Genomic DNA, 20,098 nt, shown 5'->3' on the forward strand with positions numbered 1-20,098 from the left:
CCTCACCCCCAAGCTGCCACTGCAGCACTAACAGTGGCAGCCGGAGGCTCAGTCTATGTCGTGCTCCCTGATTGCTGCTGGTGAGGCTGAGCAAGACGTCTTTGTAGCTCAGCACCTTGGAGAACAGAGCAGGAGTGTCGTCACAGTAGAGGACCATGTTGCGTCGCAAACCCTCCAACGCCAGTGACAAGGAGCCCACTCAGAAGAAAAAGGTGAGGAGCATTTTTGAGCGCTCACTCCTTCCTGTCCTCCTCCACACTCTCCACCAATCCCCTCCTGGACTCTTGGTAGGGGGAAGTTGAACCAAGACTGTGTGTTGAGCTTGTAGGTGAGGGCCATTCTCCCCGCAAGAAAAAGGCATGGCTTCAACGGTCACCAGAGTAGGAAACGTACGGAAGACGCTTCTTAAACTCTGCCGTATAGAGCTATGAGTTGAACTTTTAGAAGTGCAAACCTACAACAGTGAGACTAAAGAATTTAAGGGCTAGAACCACAGACTTCAGTTTGAGAATTACAAAATACAGAGCTCAAGCGGAATCCCAAGAGCGAACTTAATTCTGTCTCCCCTAGCCTGGTTCTGTATCACTTCTGTTCAAGTGTGTCCTCTTGGGAACCATCTTATTTAGAGGGCCCCGCTGGCCTACCCAACCAAGGTGGCCCGGGCTCCCTACTTTTTGTCAGGAGCCAAGCCCCTGCCCACTGGGCTCATATCTACTACAGCTCCCCAGGCCACTGGGGATGAGGCAATAGGTGCTTTTCCGACTCGGGAGAAGGGCCCACCAAAACACAGTGGAATTCGGGAGGGTTATACGAGTTCTTTTCCGACTCGGGAGAAGGGCCCACCAAAACACAGTGGAATTCGGGAGGGTTATACAAGTTCTTTCTGGGCAGGGAGAACGTATGAAAATTGAGAAATGAAGCTTAATGACATGGTGAGTAGGTGTGAGAGCTGAGGAGGAAAATTTTGTCGGGGGAGGGAGATTTCAAAGGCCAGGAAGGAAGGTAGCTGTCAGGGATGGCTGAGGTGTTCATCTTCCTGAGACAGCAGCTAGGTGGAAAGAGGCTTGAGGACTCTGTTATATCCAGATCTCTCTGATTGTATGTACAGAGCTCATTTTGTGGTAGGATTCTCCCAGGCAATCAGCCTGTCTGGCCTGCATGTCTACTGAGAGCACAGAAACATCCCAAAGCTGGCCTGACTAGATCCAAGCGCCCAAGCCATAGTCAGGCCCCCCAGGACTCACTGTGCCCTACAAGTTTCCCCTGGGATTCAACTCAGGTACACTATGGGGGAGCCCCCTTGTCAGTTCCCAGACAGAGGGTGACAGCTGAGAAACAGGCTCGGAGCACTGGGGTGTGCATCCTGTCCCATCTCTGAGGGTCGGGGGGGGGGGGGTTTGCCACTTTTGACTGCATTGTCCCCACCTCAGCTGCTTCTCAAAGGCTGCAGTGCTGGGAGGGGGAGGAGGGGGAGGTTTGTGAGTCTTCACCCAGGGCCCTGTCCCCCCTCCGCCCCCCCTCCCCGCCTAAACTAGGCCCCAAAGGCCTGCCATTGGCTGCCCCCCCTCAGAGCCAAGCTACTTCCCCTTGCTCTCTAGCTCATGAGAGAAACAGAGACTGCTGTGTAGACATGGGTAGGCCCCAAACCACAGGAGAATCAAGCTGGAGGAAAGTCTGAGAAAGGTTCACACTGTGACACTAGGACCCTATGCTACCTCAGGCAGAGGTGCTCTGAGGCCCACAGAGTGAGAAATCCCTTTCCTCTCTCTTGGCTCCAATTACCCAGATTCTATGTTTGGCAGATGGGCCTCTGGGAATTCCTCCAGGCCTCTTCTAGAAAAGTCTTCAGTCCACATCCCTTAGGGAAGAGTAGTCCATGCAAACTGCACCATACCCCTGTCAGAGCCTACATCAGCCTCCAGGAGCCAAGATGAGCTTGCCTCTATACTCCCAAGCCCCATACTATAAAAATGCCCTTGGCACAACTAAACTCCTGAAGACGTGGCATCTTCCCAAGGCCAACAGCCAGCCAACTCCGCCTTTGATTGTCAGATGAATGAAGTCAAGTTCCTTCCCTTTGGAAACTGAGGTGATATGGTAGAAGGGAATGAACAAAGACAAAGAAAGCTTCTCTCACTTGTCCCATCTCCTCCTTCTGCCAGTGAGAATGTGCTGGGGCGCGGGGGGGGGGGGGGGGCAAGGAAGTGGAGTTGGAATCCTGCTGTGTTCTGCCTTAGGACCCTGGACAGTTCATTGACTTCTGGTGGGCTTCAGTTTCTTCACCTCTGAAAGAAAAGGTGAAGTCTGATCTAGAGGTAGGGATCACTGGAATAATAGTTGCGAAAGCACTCTGTCACGTGTGTGCTCCTGCCTACAAGGAGGCGCTTGCTTTGGCATGAGCCAAGACAGGGAACACATTGGAAAGAATAAACCACGGTTCCATCCTTGAAGTACAGGAAACAAGACCTATGGAGAGCCACCACCGAGGGAAGGCTCATCAGGGGCCATGTGCTGTGCTCTGCACTCTGGTCACGGCTTAGCTTGCCGACTTTTCACTGCCCCCTCCAAGAGTAGGGACAGGTGTTGCTGTTATACTGATTTCACACTAGAGGCCCAGACTGGTGAAGCTTGCTGGAACTATCGCAGCTAGTAAGTTGCAGGGATCCAAGCCAAGATGCTTAATTTCAGAATCTTACCTCCTCTCTGCACCCCCTTGTCCTCATACTGATCTCAGAAGCACTAGGAGAGAGTAACAAGCACAAGATTCAGTGTACCGGTAGGGCCGAGGTCTAAGATATGGAGAGGGATTTGTTCTGGACTTGTCTCCCCTAAAGACAGCCCTTCTCTAATGAAGCCTAGCCTCCCTCCAGGGGAAATGGAAAGGAACCGAGCGAGGCTCATGTTCAAGTGCGGGGCTGTTGCCTCCTTCCAGTCTTTCTTCTCATCTCTTCCCCAGTACCAGAGCATTGTTCCCCATGTCACACTTCTAGAATGGCACCCCAGGAACACATGCTTCGTTGTTTCACTACAGGTTGAGCATCCTTATTATGAAAATCTGAAATGCTCCAAAATCTGAAGGATTTTGAAAGTCAACATGATGCTACAAGTAGACAATTCCACACCTGATCTTATGTGACAGGTCACAGTCAAAACACAGGCACATCAAAAGTGTTATATAAAGTTACCTGGGGGTTGGGGATTTAGCTCAGTGGTAGAGTGCTTGCCTAGCAAGCTCAAGGCCCTGGGTTTGGTCCTCAGCTCCAGGAGAAAAAAAATTACCTTCAAACTCTCTCTCTCTCTCTCTCTCTCTCTCTCTCTCTCTCTCTCTATATATATATATATATATATATATATATATATATATGAAATATACATGAAATTCATGTTTAGATGTCTCATTGACAAAATATCTCATATATGCGAATATTAATTTTTTTATATTGGAAGGGTTAATTATGTAGCTCAGTCACTAGAGTGCTTATCTAGTATTCATAAAGCTCTCAGCTCAGTCCTCAGCACCACAGAAACTGAATATGGTAGCCACAGATGTAATCTTAGTGAATATTAGTCATCCTCTGCTACATAGCAAATTAGAGGCCAGCCTGGGCTACACGAGGTACTATCTCAAAAACCAAAATCTGACATGTGGAACACTTTTGGTCCTAAGCATTTCAGATAAATGATATTCAACTTGTGGCTCCCCATTGTCCACAGGGACATGGCTAGCAAGGACCTTCCATGGCTTTTTCTGCTTTGCCTCCCAGAACAGCTATGAACATACCCACCCCTCCTTTCTCACTCTCGTTCAAATGCTTCCTAGCTCAATGTAGAGGACTATCCCATCGCTTGCCTGAGTCCATTTAAATGTGCATTCCCCCCAAAGCCTGAGCCATCCCTCCACAACTGCTCCCACGTGCTCTCCTGGTGGCTCCAGGCGAACAGTACCCGTAGTCAGCCCTGTACTCAGTCCATCTCCATCTTGGTGTGGGAGTGACTGCGCTAGCTGGGAGGTGGGACCAGCGCAGTAACGCACATGGCCTTCCAGTGTCAAGTCCCAGACCTAGCTTTAGGAGTGCCCTGCTCTTGTGTCTCCACGATAAGTCATGGGACTCTGCCTAGAACACTTCATTTCTTTCCATCTCCATTTCCTTCACTGAGAGGTGGGGATGTAATATGGAGTTGGTGATGCTGGAGTAGGCTATCACATGTGAAGAACCTGGAAGGCTATTGGGCATATGGGCGGTTTCTTTCATGGTTTCACATACACACAGAGGCTAGGGCCTAGATCACTGAAGTAGCTTAGAGGGCAATTCAGGGGATATGTAGGGAAGGTGAGCCACCTGTGGTAGGGTGAAGCTATGAGGGATGATCAGAGAAAAATTTCTGTAGGGGTGCTGCCTTAGAAACTTGAGTAGAAACCACTTTTTTCTGAGTATGATATCCATATGGTGAGTTTCCATAAAGTGGATATCCCCAGGGAGGCAGCACTCAGCTCAAGAAATAAACCATTTCTGAAATTCCAGAAGTTTCTCTCACAACCCTATCTGTCACCACATAATCCCTTCCCCAAGAGTAACTTTCCTGACTTCCAACAGCATAAATGAGTTCCTCCACTCTGTGAACTTTGTGTGGGAAGAATTATGTGTCATACTTTTGGGGGAAGCTGACCAGTTTTCATCAACTGTGTGTTGGTGAGATTTATTCAAATTTTTGGAATAAATATTGCTGAGATGGTTGCATTGCTGGTTACTGTCCTCTTGTATGACTCTGACACAGTTAATCCACTCTACAGTTGATGGACATTTGTGTTGTCTCCAAGTAAACTAAAATCTAAAGGAGATTTCTTTCTGGCAGTTGCTAAAAGTATAGAGTGTTTAAGGTGGGGAAATGTCCAGGTTAAGAGTTTGCAGGTAAGGCCTGGTGTTGTGGCGCACACCTTTGATCCCAGCACTCAGGAGGTAGAGACAGGTGGATCTCTGTGAGTTCAAGGCCAGCCTGGTCTACAAATAGAGTTCCAGGACAGCCAGGGCTACACAGAGAAACCCTGTCTCGAAAAAACAAACAAACAAAAAGTTTGCAGATGGGTCATACAAAAAGCTAAACATAAAGCAGCCTTCCAGAAGGGCCAGATGTGGCTGGTGATGTTCCCAGTGCTGGACGGGTACTCGGTTCATCTCGACAACGGCTCAGTGCAATAGAGGGTTTTGTCTTCATTTTACTAATGAGGAAACAACAGCACAGAGAAAATAGTAACTTACACAGCTGGTCAGTGGCAGAAAAGAAGAAACTGAGGTTTGAAAGGTTAAGTAAGTCATCTGAGGCCACACATACCAGAGTCATACCAGAGTTGAACTTAGCAACGCCCAATGCCCAAAGTGTAGCTGTTTCCAAGAGGCCCACATGCTCTCCTTAGACTTGAAAAAGAGGCCACCAGTACATGGGACTTCCTCCTTGTCTGCACAGCTTCCAGCCAGGCTTCACCCCAAAGGGAAGACAGATAATAAAAAAAAATGAGCTCATGGATTGCAACTCACCTTTGGGCTAGGTTATCCCAGGGCAAGCAAAAGTCAGCTAGGGTATTTGCAGCTGCCCCGGAGGATGGAGGAAGGTCTGGTAAAAGACCCCCTTAGCTGACTCTTGCCGCTGATCACCTGAAGAACATGTGCCGCTCCTGTTGATTTGTCTGGACTAAGGAGTGGCCAGCTGGGTGGGCCCAAGCCCCAGAATTATCTTCATGGCCCTTTTGGGTTATCTCCTGCCTTGGGCTCAAGTCAAGACAGAGGGGCCATCGCAGGAGCCTGTGAGTCAAAGGCCTCTCCTCCAAGTTTCCCAGCCTGCAAACTAATGACCAGAAAAGGTCTGGAGAAAGAACAGCCAGCAATGAGCTTGCTCTTCCCTAACAAAGCCTACTTTTCCCACCTCACATCTGCCCTCTGGCTTGCTTTCCAGCCTCACCAGTCCCTGGGGCTTCAGGGGCGACTCTCAGCCTCCTGCTCTGGAGGCTAGGTTAAGCAGTTATGGAGGGAAGGCCACAATAGGCCGCATTGGCCTATAAATAGCAAGCCAGCCTGCTCTCCTTGGGCCCAAGCCAGCCTGGTGCCCACCCTCTCCCTGTTCCCTCTTTTCCATGCAATAATAGGGGGAAGTTATCCAGGCAGCTACATCCTACCATACAAGAAAAGGAAATAGATGCAAAGTAGAGGGAGGGAAAAGAAAGGAAGAAAGAAAGAAAGAAAGAAAGAAAGAAAGAAAGAAAGAAAGAAAGAAAGAAAGAAAGAAAGAAAGAAAGAGAGAAAGAAAAGAATAGTGGGAGGTGGTGCTAAGGATGGAGGATGGAGGAGATGTATGGGAATCATGGAAATCACCCCATGGTCAGATATTCCTCTCTGAATAGCCATTCACAGCCCCCCTTTCCAGGTCTCTAAGGTATCACAAGGGAAACTTACCAACTGAGGCTCCAGGCACCCACCTACCTATGTGGCCCCGGATGAAGTTGGTTTCTGCTTGGCCTGACTGCTGACCTAGTTTCTGGTCAAGTACCTTTAGGAATACATGACCCTGAAACGTAGTTGCTGATTCAGCTTTGGTCAAGACCCAGAAAACGTACCAGACAGCTACACTGCAGTCTCTAGGAGTTAGGACAGATTGCACTTGAGGGGCAAGTGCTCTTGCCCCTGCTCTGAGGGGGGGGGTTGTCACTAGACACACCCCCATTTAGTAGGAAGAAGGATGTGAAACCTTCAGCTTTAGTGGGGGTTTGGAGCTCTGGTTCCTCAAGCCCTTATCTTGGGTGTCTGAAGTCTATCCCCACTCTATCTGTCTGGCCATCTGTGAACCCTGGTTCCTGTGTGTGTCTTCTGGTCTTGTGTTTATCGCGACACAGGCTTAGTCTCAACTCTTTGTGTCTATAGCTACCCCCATCACCTGTCTCGTCCTGTTTTCAGGCTGATATCTCAGCATGTACACGTGTATAGAGTTAAGATCACCTGAAGATAGTCTCATCAACACAAACAATAGGCCATGCCTGAAAGTCTAAACACTGGCAAAAGTCAGCGGTTGCCAGCTTCTCACATCAGTGGCCAAGGTTAAACTCTGAGATGAATCAAGAGAAAATGGTGGCTTTCTTGAACTGAATTGGTTCCAATCGTTTATGAGCCAAATCTATAGGCACCTTCTACACGTAAGCCTCTGCTGTGGTTTTCCTAGAAAGTGTCATGCCAGTTGTGCATCTGCTGGGATTGTCTTTCTGTTCCCAGGACATGAGTTCATCAGGCTATTGGCCTGGATATTTGTCCCTGTTGCTGTGATAGCAACCTGACTCAGTGCACACCAGAGTGTGGAGGCCAGAGAAATGCTTCTGTGAGGGATTGCCTCCCAGTTCACTTATGACATTTTCATATGTACTGAAGTGTACACTGACTCTGATCCATTGACTCTTTTATGCCAGAGTTCTGAGACCAAACTTTGGGTGCTGGTGGGAATTGGAGTCTAGCCTGGGAGCTGCACTGAGGTATGAGGCACCTGAGGCCAGAAGTCCTTTGTTGTGTGGCCAGGGATAGAAGGAAGAACAATTCATCTTGTCCCTTCACCTCAGGGTTTCCGTTGTTCTGCCCAGCCCTGATGTGGGCGTATGTGCCCACAAGGGAGAAGAGATCCACCCTTGGGCAGCCATTTTAGCACCAATGATTACATCATTTCTGCTTCTTCCAGCTTTCACTTCAGCGCTCCAGCAGCTTCAAGGATTTCGCCAAATCCAAGCCCAGCTCCCCTGTGGTGAGCGAGAAGGAATTTAACCTGGATGATAATGTGAGTTTCAGAGATTCTTGGAGTATATTGAGTAGAGGAAGTGGAGGTGGAATGGTGGCCGGGAAACAGGAGTTATTAGTGTCTCTGGGACAAAGCTTCCTTAACACAGAAGGGCCACTTCTCCTAGGCACCAAATTTCTGGGCCCAAATGTTCTACTTGTATTAATTACACATTAAAAAGCAAATGAATTCATCACAAATGAATAAGTCTGAGAACAGGATTGGGCCTGATGAGAAAGGGAATTGGTGGCGGGGGTTGCTCTCGATCCTACCACTTCCACCCACTTCAGGATCCTGAAGACTTCTTTGTATACCAAGACCTGGATCCAAGCCAGTGTTAGCATGGTCCCTCAATCTCTTCTTTTGTTGTCACAGATTCCAGAAGATGACTCAGGTGTTCTTACCCAAGAGGACTCTGGGAAGAGTGGCAAAAAGTTGGGAAAGAAGTGGAGGGCAGTCATTTCCCGAACCATGAACAGGAAGATGGGCAAGATGATGGTGAAGGCCCTGTCAGAGGAGATGGTGAGGTCCAAGGGTGGGGTGAGGCCAAGGAGGGCCAAGGAGGCCATTCTGGCAGGGGAGGGAGCATGATCACCTGGATAGTTGTGACTCAGATGTGCATGTGCTGCTCAGTGCAAACAGGAGGTTCACATGGAGGTGGGGGGGGGGAAGGATTTGCCACCAGCCACGGGCAGCAGGGGGCTGGCTAGGAAAGGACTGAGGTTGAGGAAAGATGAAAGTCTGGGCAACAGAAGCTCTCTGTAAAGACAGGCATAGAGTGAGGGCAGCTGAAAGGAAGATGAACTCTCCTGAGCTGTATGTATCCAGCCCAAAGCTCTGATTGGAAGAAGCCCTTGAGACTGGTTTTAAAAAGGCCTGATTCCAGGAAAATAGAGAGAAAAATACAGATGCACCTCTATTTACCATGAGGTTCCATCCTGATAAGCCCTAAGTTCAAAACACCATGAGTCAAGAATGCACACCCAACCTACTGAACACTACTAACCTTAGCAACATAGCACACTAGGTAGAGTGTCCCGTGCGCCCTTCCCCTCACAGCTCTGTCGCTGATGGAGAGCTGTGACTTGCTGTTGCTACCCAGCATCACCAGAGAGGATCACACTACATAGTGCCAGCCTGGGCAAAGATCCAAACTCAAGATTGAAAGTGTGCCTCCCCCTGAATGGTGTCACTTTTGTAACCATCAGAAAGTCAAATAGACTGCGGGGCTAACGAGATGGCTCAGCGGTTAAGAGTGTGTACTGCTCTTCCAGAGAACAAAAGGTTGGTTCCCAGCAGCCATGTTAGGTGACTTAAAACTACCTGTAATTCCAGCTCCAAGGTATCTAATGCCCTCTTCTGGATTCTGAAGGCACTTGCGTTGGCATGCATATACTGCCCCCCATGTCATCCTACCCATACATATACACATAATTTAAAAAGTAAAATAGATCTGTAAAAAAGAAAGACATAGATTGGTTGAACCTGACAGGGTTTCTCTGTGTTGTTTTGGTGCCTGTCCTGGATCTCACTCTGTAGACCAGGCTGGCCTCGAACTCACAGAGATCCACCTGGCTCTGTTTCCCAAGTGCTGGGATTAAAGGCGTGCGCACCACCGCCCGGCTGGTTGAACCTTCATTAACTCAAAGACTGTAGAGAAAATGGAGGTTGCTAGCTTCAGCCCCAGGAGGAGGGGGATACAGAGAGCCATGGGGGCAGGCAAAGCTTAGAGCACTCAGTGGGCTGCTTGTGTGTGTGGCTCTTCCAGGAGGCATCTTGAATACTGGAGCCAGCTCAACTAGCTTGTATGGGCAGTTGGTTAACTGTCATGAATTCTGTAAGCCAGTTGTTAAATAGAATTCTTATTACAAATCAACTTCTATAGACTTACAGAAATCAGTGGTAAAGTACTTGCCTAGCATGTGCAAAGCCCTGGGTTTGATCACCAACACTACCACACTACCAAACACACACACACACTCATGAGAGAGAGAACTTTAAATCAAATATGTCCTATTAAAAGCAAAGGTTGTCCTAATTAGGGTTACTATTGCTGTAATAAAACACTATGACCAAAGCAAGCTGAGGAAGAAAGGGTTTATTTGGCTTATACTTCTACACTCATTCAAGGAAGTCAGGACCGGAACTTAAACAGGAGGCAGGAGCTGATGCAGAGGCCATGGACGGGCACTGCTTACTGGCTTGCTTTGCCTGCTTTCTTAAAGAACCCAGAACCACCAGCTTGGGAATAGCACCACCCACAATGGGTCCTCCCCCATCAATCACTGGTTAAGAAAATACCCTAAGTCCAATTATATTGGAGGCATTTTCCCAATTGAGGCTCCCTCTCTCAGATGATTTTAGCATGTGTCAAGTTGACATAACACTAGCCAGGACAAAGGTGATGCTAAAAAAAAAAAAATCTTCAAAATTCATCATCTCCTACTGCCAACACAACCTGTTATTCTTATACATGTTGCTGATGTGTGTGTATAGTATCTACATAATGGAAATAACCTAGATATCTCTTCTGACAACTCATCCAGGGACATGCAATGATACCCAGATGTTGACCATTGATGGGGAACATTCACAAAATAGGAATTGGCAAATCATCCAGTCCTTTATTCAAAGAGAACCAGTTGCTAAACAACACCATGCTCAGATGCACTGAGATGATGTGGAAGGAGCTCTGGAACCAGGCAACGTGGTTGTCGTTTCTCACAAGCCTTGGCAAAGTTATCTATTTTAAAACTCAGGCCAACCATACCACTTAACTTCAAGTGTTACTGTGAGGATTAAATGAAACGGCAGGCCAGCCTGGCACACAAGAGTGTGGACAATTGTTCTCAGACAAAATTGTCTGCCTTACTGGGTCATGGCAACAGCCCCAAGTCCAAGTTTAGTCGCTCTGGCCTCTTCTTCATATCCATCAACACCGGAAGCTGACAAAATATGTCCACTCTATGCCTCTTTCTGTGACATAAGAGAACTGGGCCTGCCATCCTCATTTTTATAAAAGAGGAAACTAAGGTTCAGGATGTGGTCACTGAGCCCGTAGGTAATAAAACTGTCATCTGAACGAAGCCTATGCCTAGTTTCACTACACTGGGGACTGGCCTGTATTACCACAGCAAGGCTTCTCAGAGCTTCCAATGCTCTTTCTGTAGGGAGACACGCTGGAGGAGGGCTCAGCCTCCCCAACATCTCCAGACTGCAGCCTGGACAGCCCCGGTCCTGAGAAGATGGCCCTAGCCTTTTCTGAGCAGGAGGAGCGTGAACTGCCAGCCCTCAGCCGCCAGACATCGACAGGTGAGGGAAGTGAGGGGACATCTGGAGAGAACTAGACCAGGGCAGTGCCAGGGGCTTCTCTGGGAAAGGTTGGAAGAGAAACGAGGGTTTGTCTTCTACTTACTGCAATCTCCTCAGCCCACTTCACACTGAATCTTCCTCACAACCTGATAGGACCTGTACTGTTATCCCCACTTTGTTGATGTGGAAACTGAGGCTTAAGGAAGTGACTTGCCAAGTGACCCAGTATTGAACTCAGATCTGCTTTGCAGGGGCTTCCACTTGCTATTTCAGGCCGGGAAAGGCCCACAGGCAGAGGAAGAAACTCATTGTCCTCAAAGACCAGCCCGTCCTTAGCTGTCCAAGGGGACCTACAGGCCGCAGCCCTTGAGTATCTGAAACATCCCACCTTGAAGTCCAGAGATAGAGTTTCCAGTTCTGAAGAGTTAGCCTCTTGGACCTCAGATCTTTGTTTACTGAGCTTATGGCACCATTGAGCATCTTTTAGAAGTTCAGGGGTTAGACAGGAGGTGCCTTGCCTGAAGAAGTCCCTCAGGCTCACCCTACTTTGATCACCCTCTCTCTGCCTCCCACTGGAATCCACTTAAAATGCCCATCACCCTGCCCCTCTCAAGTAGAAAGAGTGCACTTTCATTTTCATAAGGCCTTGTTACTAAACGTCAAGTCTTATAAAATAGAGAAAGTTAAAGGATCCTGCAAGATATGACTTCCTGTATGGAAGGAACACTATAGTGGGAATAAGGAGACCTGTAAGGAGCCCTGGAGTGTGGTAGACCCAGTGGCACCAAGTATATGTAAGAGGCCTTGTGTGTGTGTGTGTGTGGGGGGGGTCATTTGCCCTACCTGGCCTCCAATTCCTCACCTATTCAGTAAGGTGTTGGCCCTACTGGGCCCCAGAGGTGGTCTGGATTTGCCCATTCTTTAGTCTCTATGAGCCAGCCAGCTCTCTAGGCACCAACTCTTCATTGTCTGAAGCCCTGGAGGTAAAAAGCTATGCTTCACCAGAGTGGCTAAGGGGATGAACCACTTCTGTACTTGCTGTGAGAGCGAGCTTCTGTCACCAGGGTGTTTCCTTGGGAGCTCCCTGTAGTACCCCTACTAGGCACTGCTTAACCCAGCTGCCTTGGGACAAAGACATGCTTCCTCTCTGCCCATCTCCTGCAGGCAGTGAACTCTGTAGCCCTGGCCCAGGCTCTGGAAGCTTCATGGAGGACTCACCTGCTCCCCAGTACACAGGGCCTTTCTGTGGGCGTGCTCGAGTCCACACTGACTTCACTCCCAGCCCTTATGACCATGACTCCCTGAAACTGCAGGTAAAGTGGGCATCTGGGTCCCTCCAGAGCCTGGCAGGCTTCAGCCACAAAGAAAGAAAACAAAACAGAGCCAATGTATGACAAGTATCAGCAGAAGCCAAGTGTTTGCTCCCCCTGCTCTCTTCTGCTCTCTCCCCCCCCCCCAGAAAGGAGATGTGATCCAGATCATAGAAAAGCCACCTGTGGGCACATGGCTGGGCCTTCTCAACGGCAAGCTGGGCTCTTTCAAATTCATCTATGTGGACGTGCTACCCGAGGAGGCTGTGGGGCCTGTGCGCCCCAGCCGCCGACAGAGCAAAGGCAAGAGGCCCAAGCCCAAGACTCTGCATGAACTGCTGGAACGCATTGGCCTGGAGGTTTGAGTTTGGACTTGCATTCGTGTCTGGGAGTAAAGGAGGCATGCTTGCCACTGGGATGGGGGTGAAGGGGACAGCTGCTATGTGTAAGGGAAAGGTTCCAGACAAAGGTGACTCATAAAGGAGACTGCTGATGGCCTGTCTCTGCCCCCCAGGAGCACACATCCACCCTGCTGCTCAATGGCTACCAGACACTGGAAGACTTCAAAGAGCTGAGGGAAACACACCTCAATGAGCTGAACATCACGGACCCACAGCACCGGGCCAAGCTGCTCACGGCTGCAGAGCTGCTGCTGGACTATGACAGTGAGTCGCTTTGGTGGGGGTGGGCATAGGTACTTGCTGGCATTGGAGACCCTGTACTCTGACCATGCTCTGCCCCAGACCCCCCTTTGCAGTAGGAAGGCACTTCACTTTTCCACACTTGAATTGGGGTTTCCAGGAAAATTTGTTGGGGGTGGGGGGTAGCAAGTTATAGGGGTAGTCAGGCCCAACCCCCTTTGAATCAGAGGGGAGATTAAAGCCAGAGAAGACAAGGGATTTGCATGAAGCGATTGCCCCAGAGTCCAAGTCCAGATTGCCTGGCTCCAGCTCAGTGCTGGGGATATGTGAGCTCCTGGGCCTCGGAACAGCTCCCACTTTCTATGCTGGAACTGGGGAGAAGAAAAGCAGAGCTGACTGCCTACAGGAGACTGCCCAGGGGTCCCAGCCCATGACCAGGCCCCAAAGGCTTCTCAAAACACCCTGCTATCTCACTCCTACCTCCACCCGCAACCAGCTTAGGACCCAGTCCCTCCATTTTTGTCTTCATTCCTAGCAGCCGGCAGTGAAGAGGCCGAAGAGGGTGCGGAGAGCAGCCAGGAGCCTGTGCTGCATACAGTGTCAGAACCCAAGGTGGACATCCCACGGGACTCTGGCTGCTTTGAGGGTTCAGAGAGTGGGCGTGATGAATCAGAGCTGGCAGGCACAGAGGAGCAGCTGCAGGGTCTCTCCCTGGCGGGGGCACCTTGAAATGAAGATGGCAAAGGCCAAGGCTGAGCCCTAGCTGCAGAGACTGCAGGGATGGGTGTGGCCTCCCACAATGGCTCAGGATCAGAGGACTGGTACAGAATCTGGCCCTGCTTCACCAGGGAGGCTTATGGCTGAAGGCCCTGCCAGGGTGCTACAGGCTCAAATAGAGTGGATAAGGGACTGCCCAAAGGCATATCTCACCTTCTGGACCCTCTCCCTCCACCAGTGACTGACAGTATGGGCCCTTCTGGCACCTCCCATTCTCCCATTATGGCCATGCAAGTGGGGTATCAAGGGACCATGCCCCACGACCAAGACGCCCCAAACCTTCTTACTCTCACACCACTGCCACACTGCTAGAAGAACAGCAAACCACTGTTTCAAACCAGTCTCATAGCCCTGGGGAAGCTGTCTGTTTCAAAGGACCTCAGCTGGATATAGGTGAATCTAGAATTCCTTAAATGAGGTTTGAAGGAAGCCACACATACTATTCCTGCTATCCTTCTCAACATTTTAGAGGTCTGACCACTAAGTCACCCTGAGACTTGAACTAGCCTGGTCGAGATTCAAATGGGCAGTTTTGAGGACCCCATCGCTGACATTCTGCACCTTTAAATATGTACTCTCCAGTTGCCTACCATCCAAGACACCAGTGGGCTTCTTGAGGAGGCTGGAGGGGCCTCAGGCTTTCCAATGAACTAGTTCCTTCTTCTCATCCATGTCATACCTTCCCATGTGACTCAAACTGAGTGGCACCTTCTTCCAGCTTAAAACAATGCCCGTATCTCATGTAAGAGTTCACACCGGTTCCTTGGCCCCTTCAAATGAGATTTCCCACAGGCTGGTTGAAGATGGCTACACCTGGCTTCCAATGACACACCTGCCTCTTTGGGGCCCAGATTTGGTCATTTATGTGGATCTTCACAAAAAAGGGCTTCTTTCGCTTGACATTGGAGGCTCCACTATTCCCAACATTGCTCTGCTAAAGGGTTTTTAGTACCCTAGCTCCAAAGGGTGGGGAGATCATCACATCTGTTACTGGCCCTCCTTGACTTCAGCAGCAAGAGCAGCTCTTCCTGATGCAGGGTCAACTGTGCCCATCACAGGTGGGACTACCTGTTTAGTAAATGGCCATGCTTCTGATCTACTACGAGGAACTTTCATAAAATCTAGTTTCGATGAAGCGGTTGAATTATTGTAAATAGGGGTTATCAGGGAAAGAAATTAGTAGCAATAAATAGAAATAGAACTTAATTACAGTCTCCTGTTTTCTTTCCTATGGAGAGAGGGTTGGGGGAGGGACAGAAAGGTCTTTAAAGCTGATCTTGGCAAAATATCCATGTGTTGTCCTTTCAGAGCCATCTTTCCCCTTCCCGAGGATGCAAGAATCCTTGACTCTGCTAACCTAACTCCACATCTAAAGCTCCAGCTGGTTCCATCCTTCCTTCCAAACATCCCTACTGAGAACAGGGCTCAGGTGCCCATATCCACAGGCCTTGCTGGGTTCTGTGAGCTAGTCAAGGAAGAGCTACTTCCCTTTCCTGTAATCCCTTAAACAAAAGCCTTTTAAAGCTCTACACTGGGGAGCTTTACAGGGTACAAAAGTAGGACAGCTGGAATTTGCAGAGCTTTTCTTCTGAAGCCCTCCCCCTGGACCTCATCCCGGACACGCTAAAGTGTCATGATCTCCTGGGAAGTGACATGGTGATGGAGACCCCTGAACTTCCTTTGTGCAGCATTACCTGAACTAGGGAGGGCCAATTAGAGTGAGATATGCTACCAGACTAAGCATGGGGGCTTCCAGACTGTTCTACCATACTGCTCCTAGTGACTCTGGGTATCAGAAAGCTACGAGCATTATCTTCACCCAAGAAATAAGCACCCTGAGAATGACTGATTAATTGCTATTATCACTGAGCATTTTATGTATTCAGGTAGGTATCATCATCATGATCACCATCGAATTTATAGAAGAAACAAGCTGAGAGGTCAGAGAGTGATTAGAAAGTAACAGAGTTGCCGGGCAGTGGTGGCGCAAGCCTTTAATCCCAGCACTCGGGAAGCAGAGCCAGGTGGATCTCTGTGAGTTCGAGGCCAGCCTAGTCTACCGAGAAAGATCCAGGACAGGCACCAAAGCTACACAGAGAAACCCTGTCTCAAAAAAATAAAAGAAAAGAAAAAAGTCAGAGAGCAAGGTATCTATATTACACCCAAGCCCATATTCTTTTTAAAATTATACTTATTTTATGTGTATTAGTGTTTTACCTGCATATATAAATATATAAATATGCACCATATATGTGTCTGGTGCCCAGGGAGGTCAGAAGAGGCTGCCAGCTCCTCTGGAACTAGAGCTACAGATGCTTCTAAATCATCATGTTGGTGCTGAGAACCAAATCCAGGTCCTCTGCAAAAGCAACAAGTGCTTTTTAACTGCTGAGCCATCTCTCCACCCCCCAAGGCCATGTCCTTAAGTCTTATCTTACATTTCTCTCTATCCAACAAGCAACAGCTGTGGGCACTTCAGAAGAAATCTGACCCTTTGACACAACCTTTCCTCTTCCACAATTTGTTCTACATACAGAATCAAAACGGCAAAGATCAGCCCTAAAGGTGATGAGGGATGTTCTTGTGATCAAGGAGGATCTTGAGTTTGAGGTCATCCTAGACTAATACAGAAAGTTCCAGGCCAGCCTGGGCTCTATAGCAAGAACCTGTCTCAAACACACACACACACACACACACACACACACACACACACACACACACACACACGGTGTGTGTATAATATATATATATACACACACACACACACACACACACACACACACACACACACACATATATATATATATATATATAAATATATATATATATATAATTAGATTTAATCAAAGTAATACTGCCTAACTTCTGGCCTCTAATACAGGGCAAAAGTTTCTGTTAAGATGAAAGATGGAGATTGTGGGTAACTAATGCCCAAAGTGCTGTAAAGAAATCATTTGCTCCAGAGGTCCCTATCAGAGGAAATCCCTAAACTGGACTGGAGCATAGCTCAGCAGTAGAACTCATCTCACCTAGTATGCACAAGGATTTGGGCTCCATCCCCAACACCACAAAACAAAAACACATAAACAATATAACCTTGGGTAATGGTTTTATATTAGCGCTAAGCTGAAGGGAAACATCAGAAAAAGAACACATGAGAAAACGATGTTTTGACCTGCGGAAGGGTGTGGGGAGTAGAAGGATAGCTCAAAGATATGGGACTCATTTTGGCCATTATGTCAATTACAGACTTAAAGGAGGTAGCCACACAACGGCCCCAATGATCACAGGAGGAACAGATGAGGGGCATCAAGGTAATGCAGACAACAGGCCACAGGCTATGCAGGACAAGAAAAACAGTGCCAAGCAAGGCTACAGGTCAGCCCAAAGATCCTTCTCCACGAAGGGTTGCCAAGCCCTCTTGTCCAACTACCTGAACTGTTGGAAGATGATGAATAGTAGTACCCTTACTCTGAGCTCAGCAAACTGAAATCTGGGGTCCAGAAGGCTGATATCTCAAGGTGGAGACGGTACACTCTCACTTCAGCCTGGTTGTTGGAGGCCTAAGACTGTAACCAGTGTCTCCCTAAGAAGGATGGGGACAGACTAGTCCAAGAAGGAAGATCTTTGTCCATGAGCCCAACCAGAGCCAAAGGACAGCAACTGGGATGTCCTTTAGAAAATGTGAGGCCTAGCCTTTAGGAACTTGGGCCAGCCTAATTAAATTCAAGGGTTAGATGCCTCTCACTAGCTGTGTAACTTCAAACAAGTCACATGACTTCCTTAAGCCTCAATTTCCACATTACATCAAGAAAATGAGGATATGGGGCCTCGTGTGGGCACCTGCCTTTAATCCCAGTGCTCAGGAGGCAGAGGCTGTGAGTTTGAGGCCAGCCTGGTCTACACAGTGAGTTCCAGGACAACCAGAGCTACATAGTGAGACCCTGTCTCACAAAATAAAAACAAAAACAAAAATAGAAAGTGGAGATAACAGTATTAGCCTCATGATACTAGTGTATGTAAACAATGAATAGTGCACCTGCATATCCCTATTTTTTACCACCCTGCCACCTCCATTTCATTTCCTTCAAGGTCTATCTTCCCCTGGCCCCTAATAAATATAGTGAGCATGAACAATGTTAAAAAGATTTCAAGATCTGGCATTACCACTCACTAGTTACTTGACTTCAGGTAAGTTACATATACACTGCCTTCCTTATAAATTGGAATAGTGGCCTATTAATAGAAGTGGTCTAATAGTACATTTAGAGAACTAAACACAATAACATATACTAAATTTTTGGCATACAATGTCAGTAAGTTACAGTTCTTTGACCTTTTTATGATGTCCAGAGTACTGAGTTCAAGAAAAGGCACAGAAGCCATGTTAATATATGCTTGTCTGTAGACAGACATTCTCACCTGCCATAGCCTAGAATCAAGCTGATCCTCAAAATACCTTGTAGATGTTGGGTTTCAAGGGTCGATTGAGGGTGCCAACTCTGATTACCACGGAGGCTGGTGATGGAGATAAGGTCCCTCTAAGGAGTCTAGAGCCCCTAGGGCAGCCCTGAGCTCTGTCCAGTTTGTAGATTTTCAGCCCTAGGCACAAGACTCCTGTCTGCTAAAAGCTAGATGACAGGGTTCGTCTGGTCAGCTACTGTCCAATTCAAGGTGACAGGCATATTTTTCTTCTTCCCATCAGAGGAAGCAGCTCCTGGCACTGGCACATACCAGCTAAACTACCTCCCTTCTCACTTACAGACTCCATATCTCATTAACACTACCTAAGACACTCTAGGCAGGTTCTGACCAGCTGCCCACAGACCCTCACCATTCTCCTTCCCACCTGCCCTCAACCCCTATGGCAATGTGGGTCAACATATGGCAAAGGCCCCAGTTCCTGCTGGTAACCTTCCAACTTCTCACTCACTCTCTAAACATCCCACTCAGACTTTTCACAGGAGTGGAGGCCATATTTGGACCACAGAACCCAAGGACATTGAATTACAAGACAGGGGGTGGGGGAAGCACACTGACAGACCCATAGTCCCATTATTCCAGCAGGGCCCGACACCTTCCTCCCTCCCAATTCAGGAAATTCAGGATGAGGTATGAGGTTTCCAAGCTGGGAAAAAAAGTGGTTCTCCCAGCTCTCTCTCACAATAGAACCTACCTTTACTTCTCACACAACAGTGGCCACATTACATTATTATTTAGCCAAGAACACAATCAAGTGGGAAGGAACTGCCTCCCCTCTGGACTTAGCCAAGACTCCTCCTCCAGGAAGTACTTAAATAAGTGAAATTCTATAGTACTTGATATGTAGGCTTCACCTTTTCCTATAACTTCATAGTGACCAATATAGCATTTGTATACCATTACCTCTGGGACCTGCTAGGGATAGCGTCAGAAAGCCAGAATGAGCCCAAGGCAATGGCCCTCACAAAGGCACAGCCAACTTGATTGTGGGAACTGGCAAGGCAATTTCCTGACTTTGAATACTAAAGAAACCTCACCACCAGTTCAACCTAAGTGCAGGGGTCTGGAGAAAAATCGAACAGATTTAACTTTTAAACAAAGACCAGTAACCACCCCCTTGTCAACCTGACCCCTAAAATGGAGAAAGCATCAATCCTATAAACTCCAAATGACAATCCTAAAAGCCATTGCTGTGTGTCAAGACGCTTAAGAGAGAATGAGTTCAGCAATGGAGTTTCTCCTGTTAACCCTAGAACCTTCCTGATGCTATGACCCTTTAATACAGTTCCTCATGTTGTGGTGACCCCAACCATAAAATTATTTTCGTTGCTACTTTATAGCTGTAATTTTGCTACTTTTATGAATCATAACATAAATATCTGATATGAAGGATATCTGATATGTGATCCCTGTGAAAGGATCGTTCCACTCCAGAGGGATCATGACCCACAGGTTAAGAACCATTGCCCTAGCACATACCGCACAATACTCAGAAATTATTTTTTATTTTTTATTTTTTTTATTTTTTTTTTTTTTTGGTTTTTTTTCGAGACAGGGTTTCTCCGTGTAGCTTTGCGCCTCTCCTGGAACTCACTTGGTAGCCCAGGCTGGCCTCGAACTCACAGAGATCCGCCTGGCTCTGCCTCCCGAGTGCTGGGATTAAAGGCGTGCGCCACCACCGCCCGGCCAGAAATTATTTTTTAAATGTGAGAATAAATCAAAGGCTTATTTCATTCAAATGCCATTTGTAGTAATCCAAACTCCTTCTGT

The 20,098-nt window shown here is 48.0% G+C and overlaps 1 protein-coding gene across 1 annotated transcript; it reads left to right on the forward strand.

Annotated features, from left to right (window-relative positions):
• On the forward strand, nt 1-15,052 carry Sash3 (SAM and SH3 domain containing 3). The gene is made up of 8 exons (XM_059250871.1): nt 1-212; nt 7,711-7,806; nt 8,182-8,328; nt 10,977-11,118; nt 12,283-12,431; nt 12,578-12,787; nt 12,943-13,093; nt 13,605-15,052. Exons 1-8 carry the CDS (start codon nt 156-158, stop codon nt 13,796-13,798), a joined length of 1,146 nt encoding a protein of 381 aa, XP_059106854.1. The 5' UTR covers nt 1-155; the 3' UTR covers nt 13,799-15,052.
• The last annotated feature ends 5,046 nt before the right edge of the window (nt 15,053-20,098 follow it).

The sequence above is a fragment of the Peromyscus eremicus genome, chromosome X (genome assembly GCF_949786415.1).
Source record: "Peromyscus eremicus chromosome X, PerEre_H2_v1, whole genome shotgun sequence".
In the NCBI taxonomy this organism is placed as follows: domain Eukaryota; kingdom Metazoa; phylum Chordata; class Mammalia; order Rodentia; family Cricetidae; genus Peromyscus; species Peromyscus eremicus.

Bases quoted from the DNA above. Each gene is read 5' to 3' on its own strand.
- Sash3 (XM_059250871.1), top strand. From the start codon at position 156: ATGTTGCGTCGCAAACCCTCCAACGCCAGTGACAAGGAGCCCACTCAG. The intron at 8,329-10,976 runs GTGAGGTCCAAG...CTCTTTCTGTAG, and splicing joins AGGCCCTGTCAGAGGAGATG to GGAGACACGCTGGAGGAGGG. The intron at 13,094-13,604 runs GTGAGTCGCTTT...CTTCATTCCTAG, and splicing joins GCTGCTGCTGGACTATGACA to CAGCCGGCAGTGAAGAGGCC.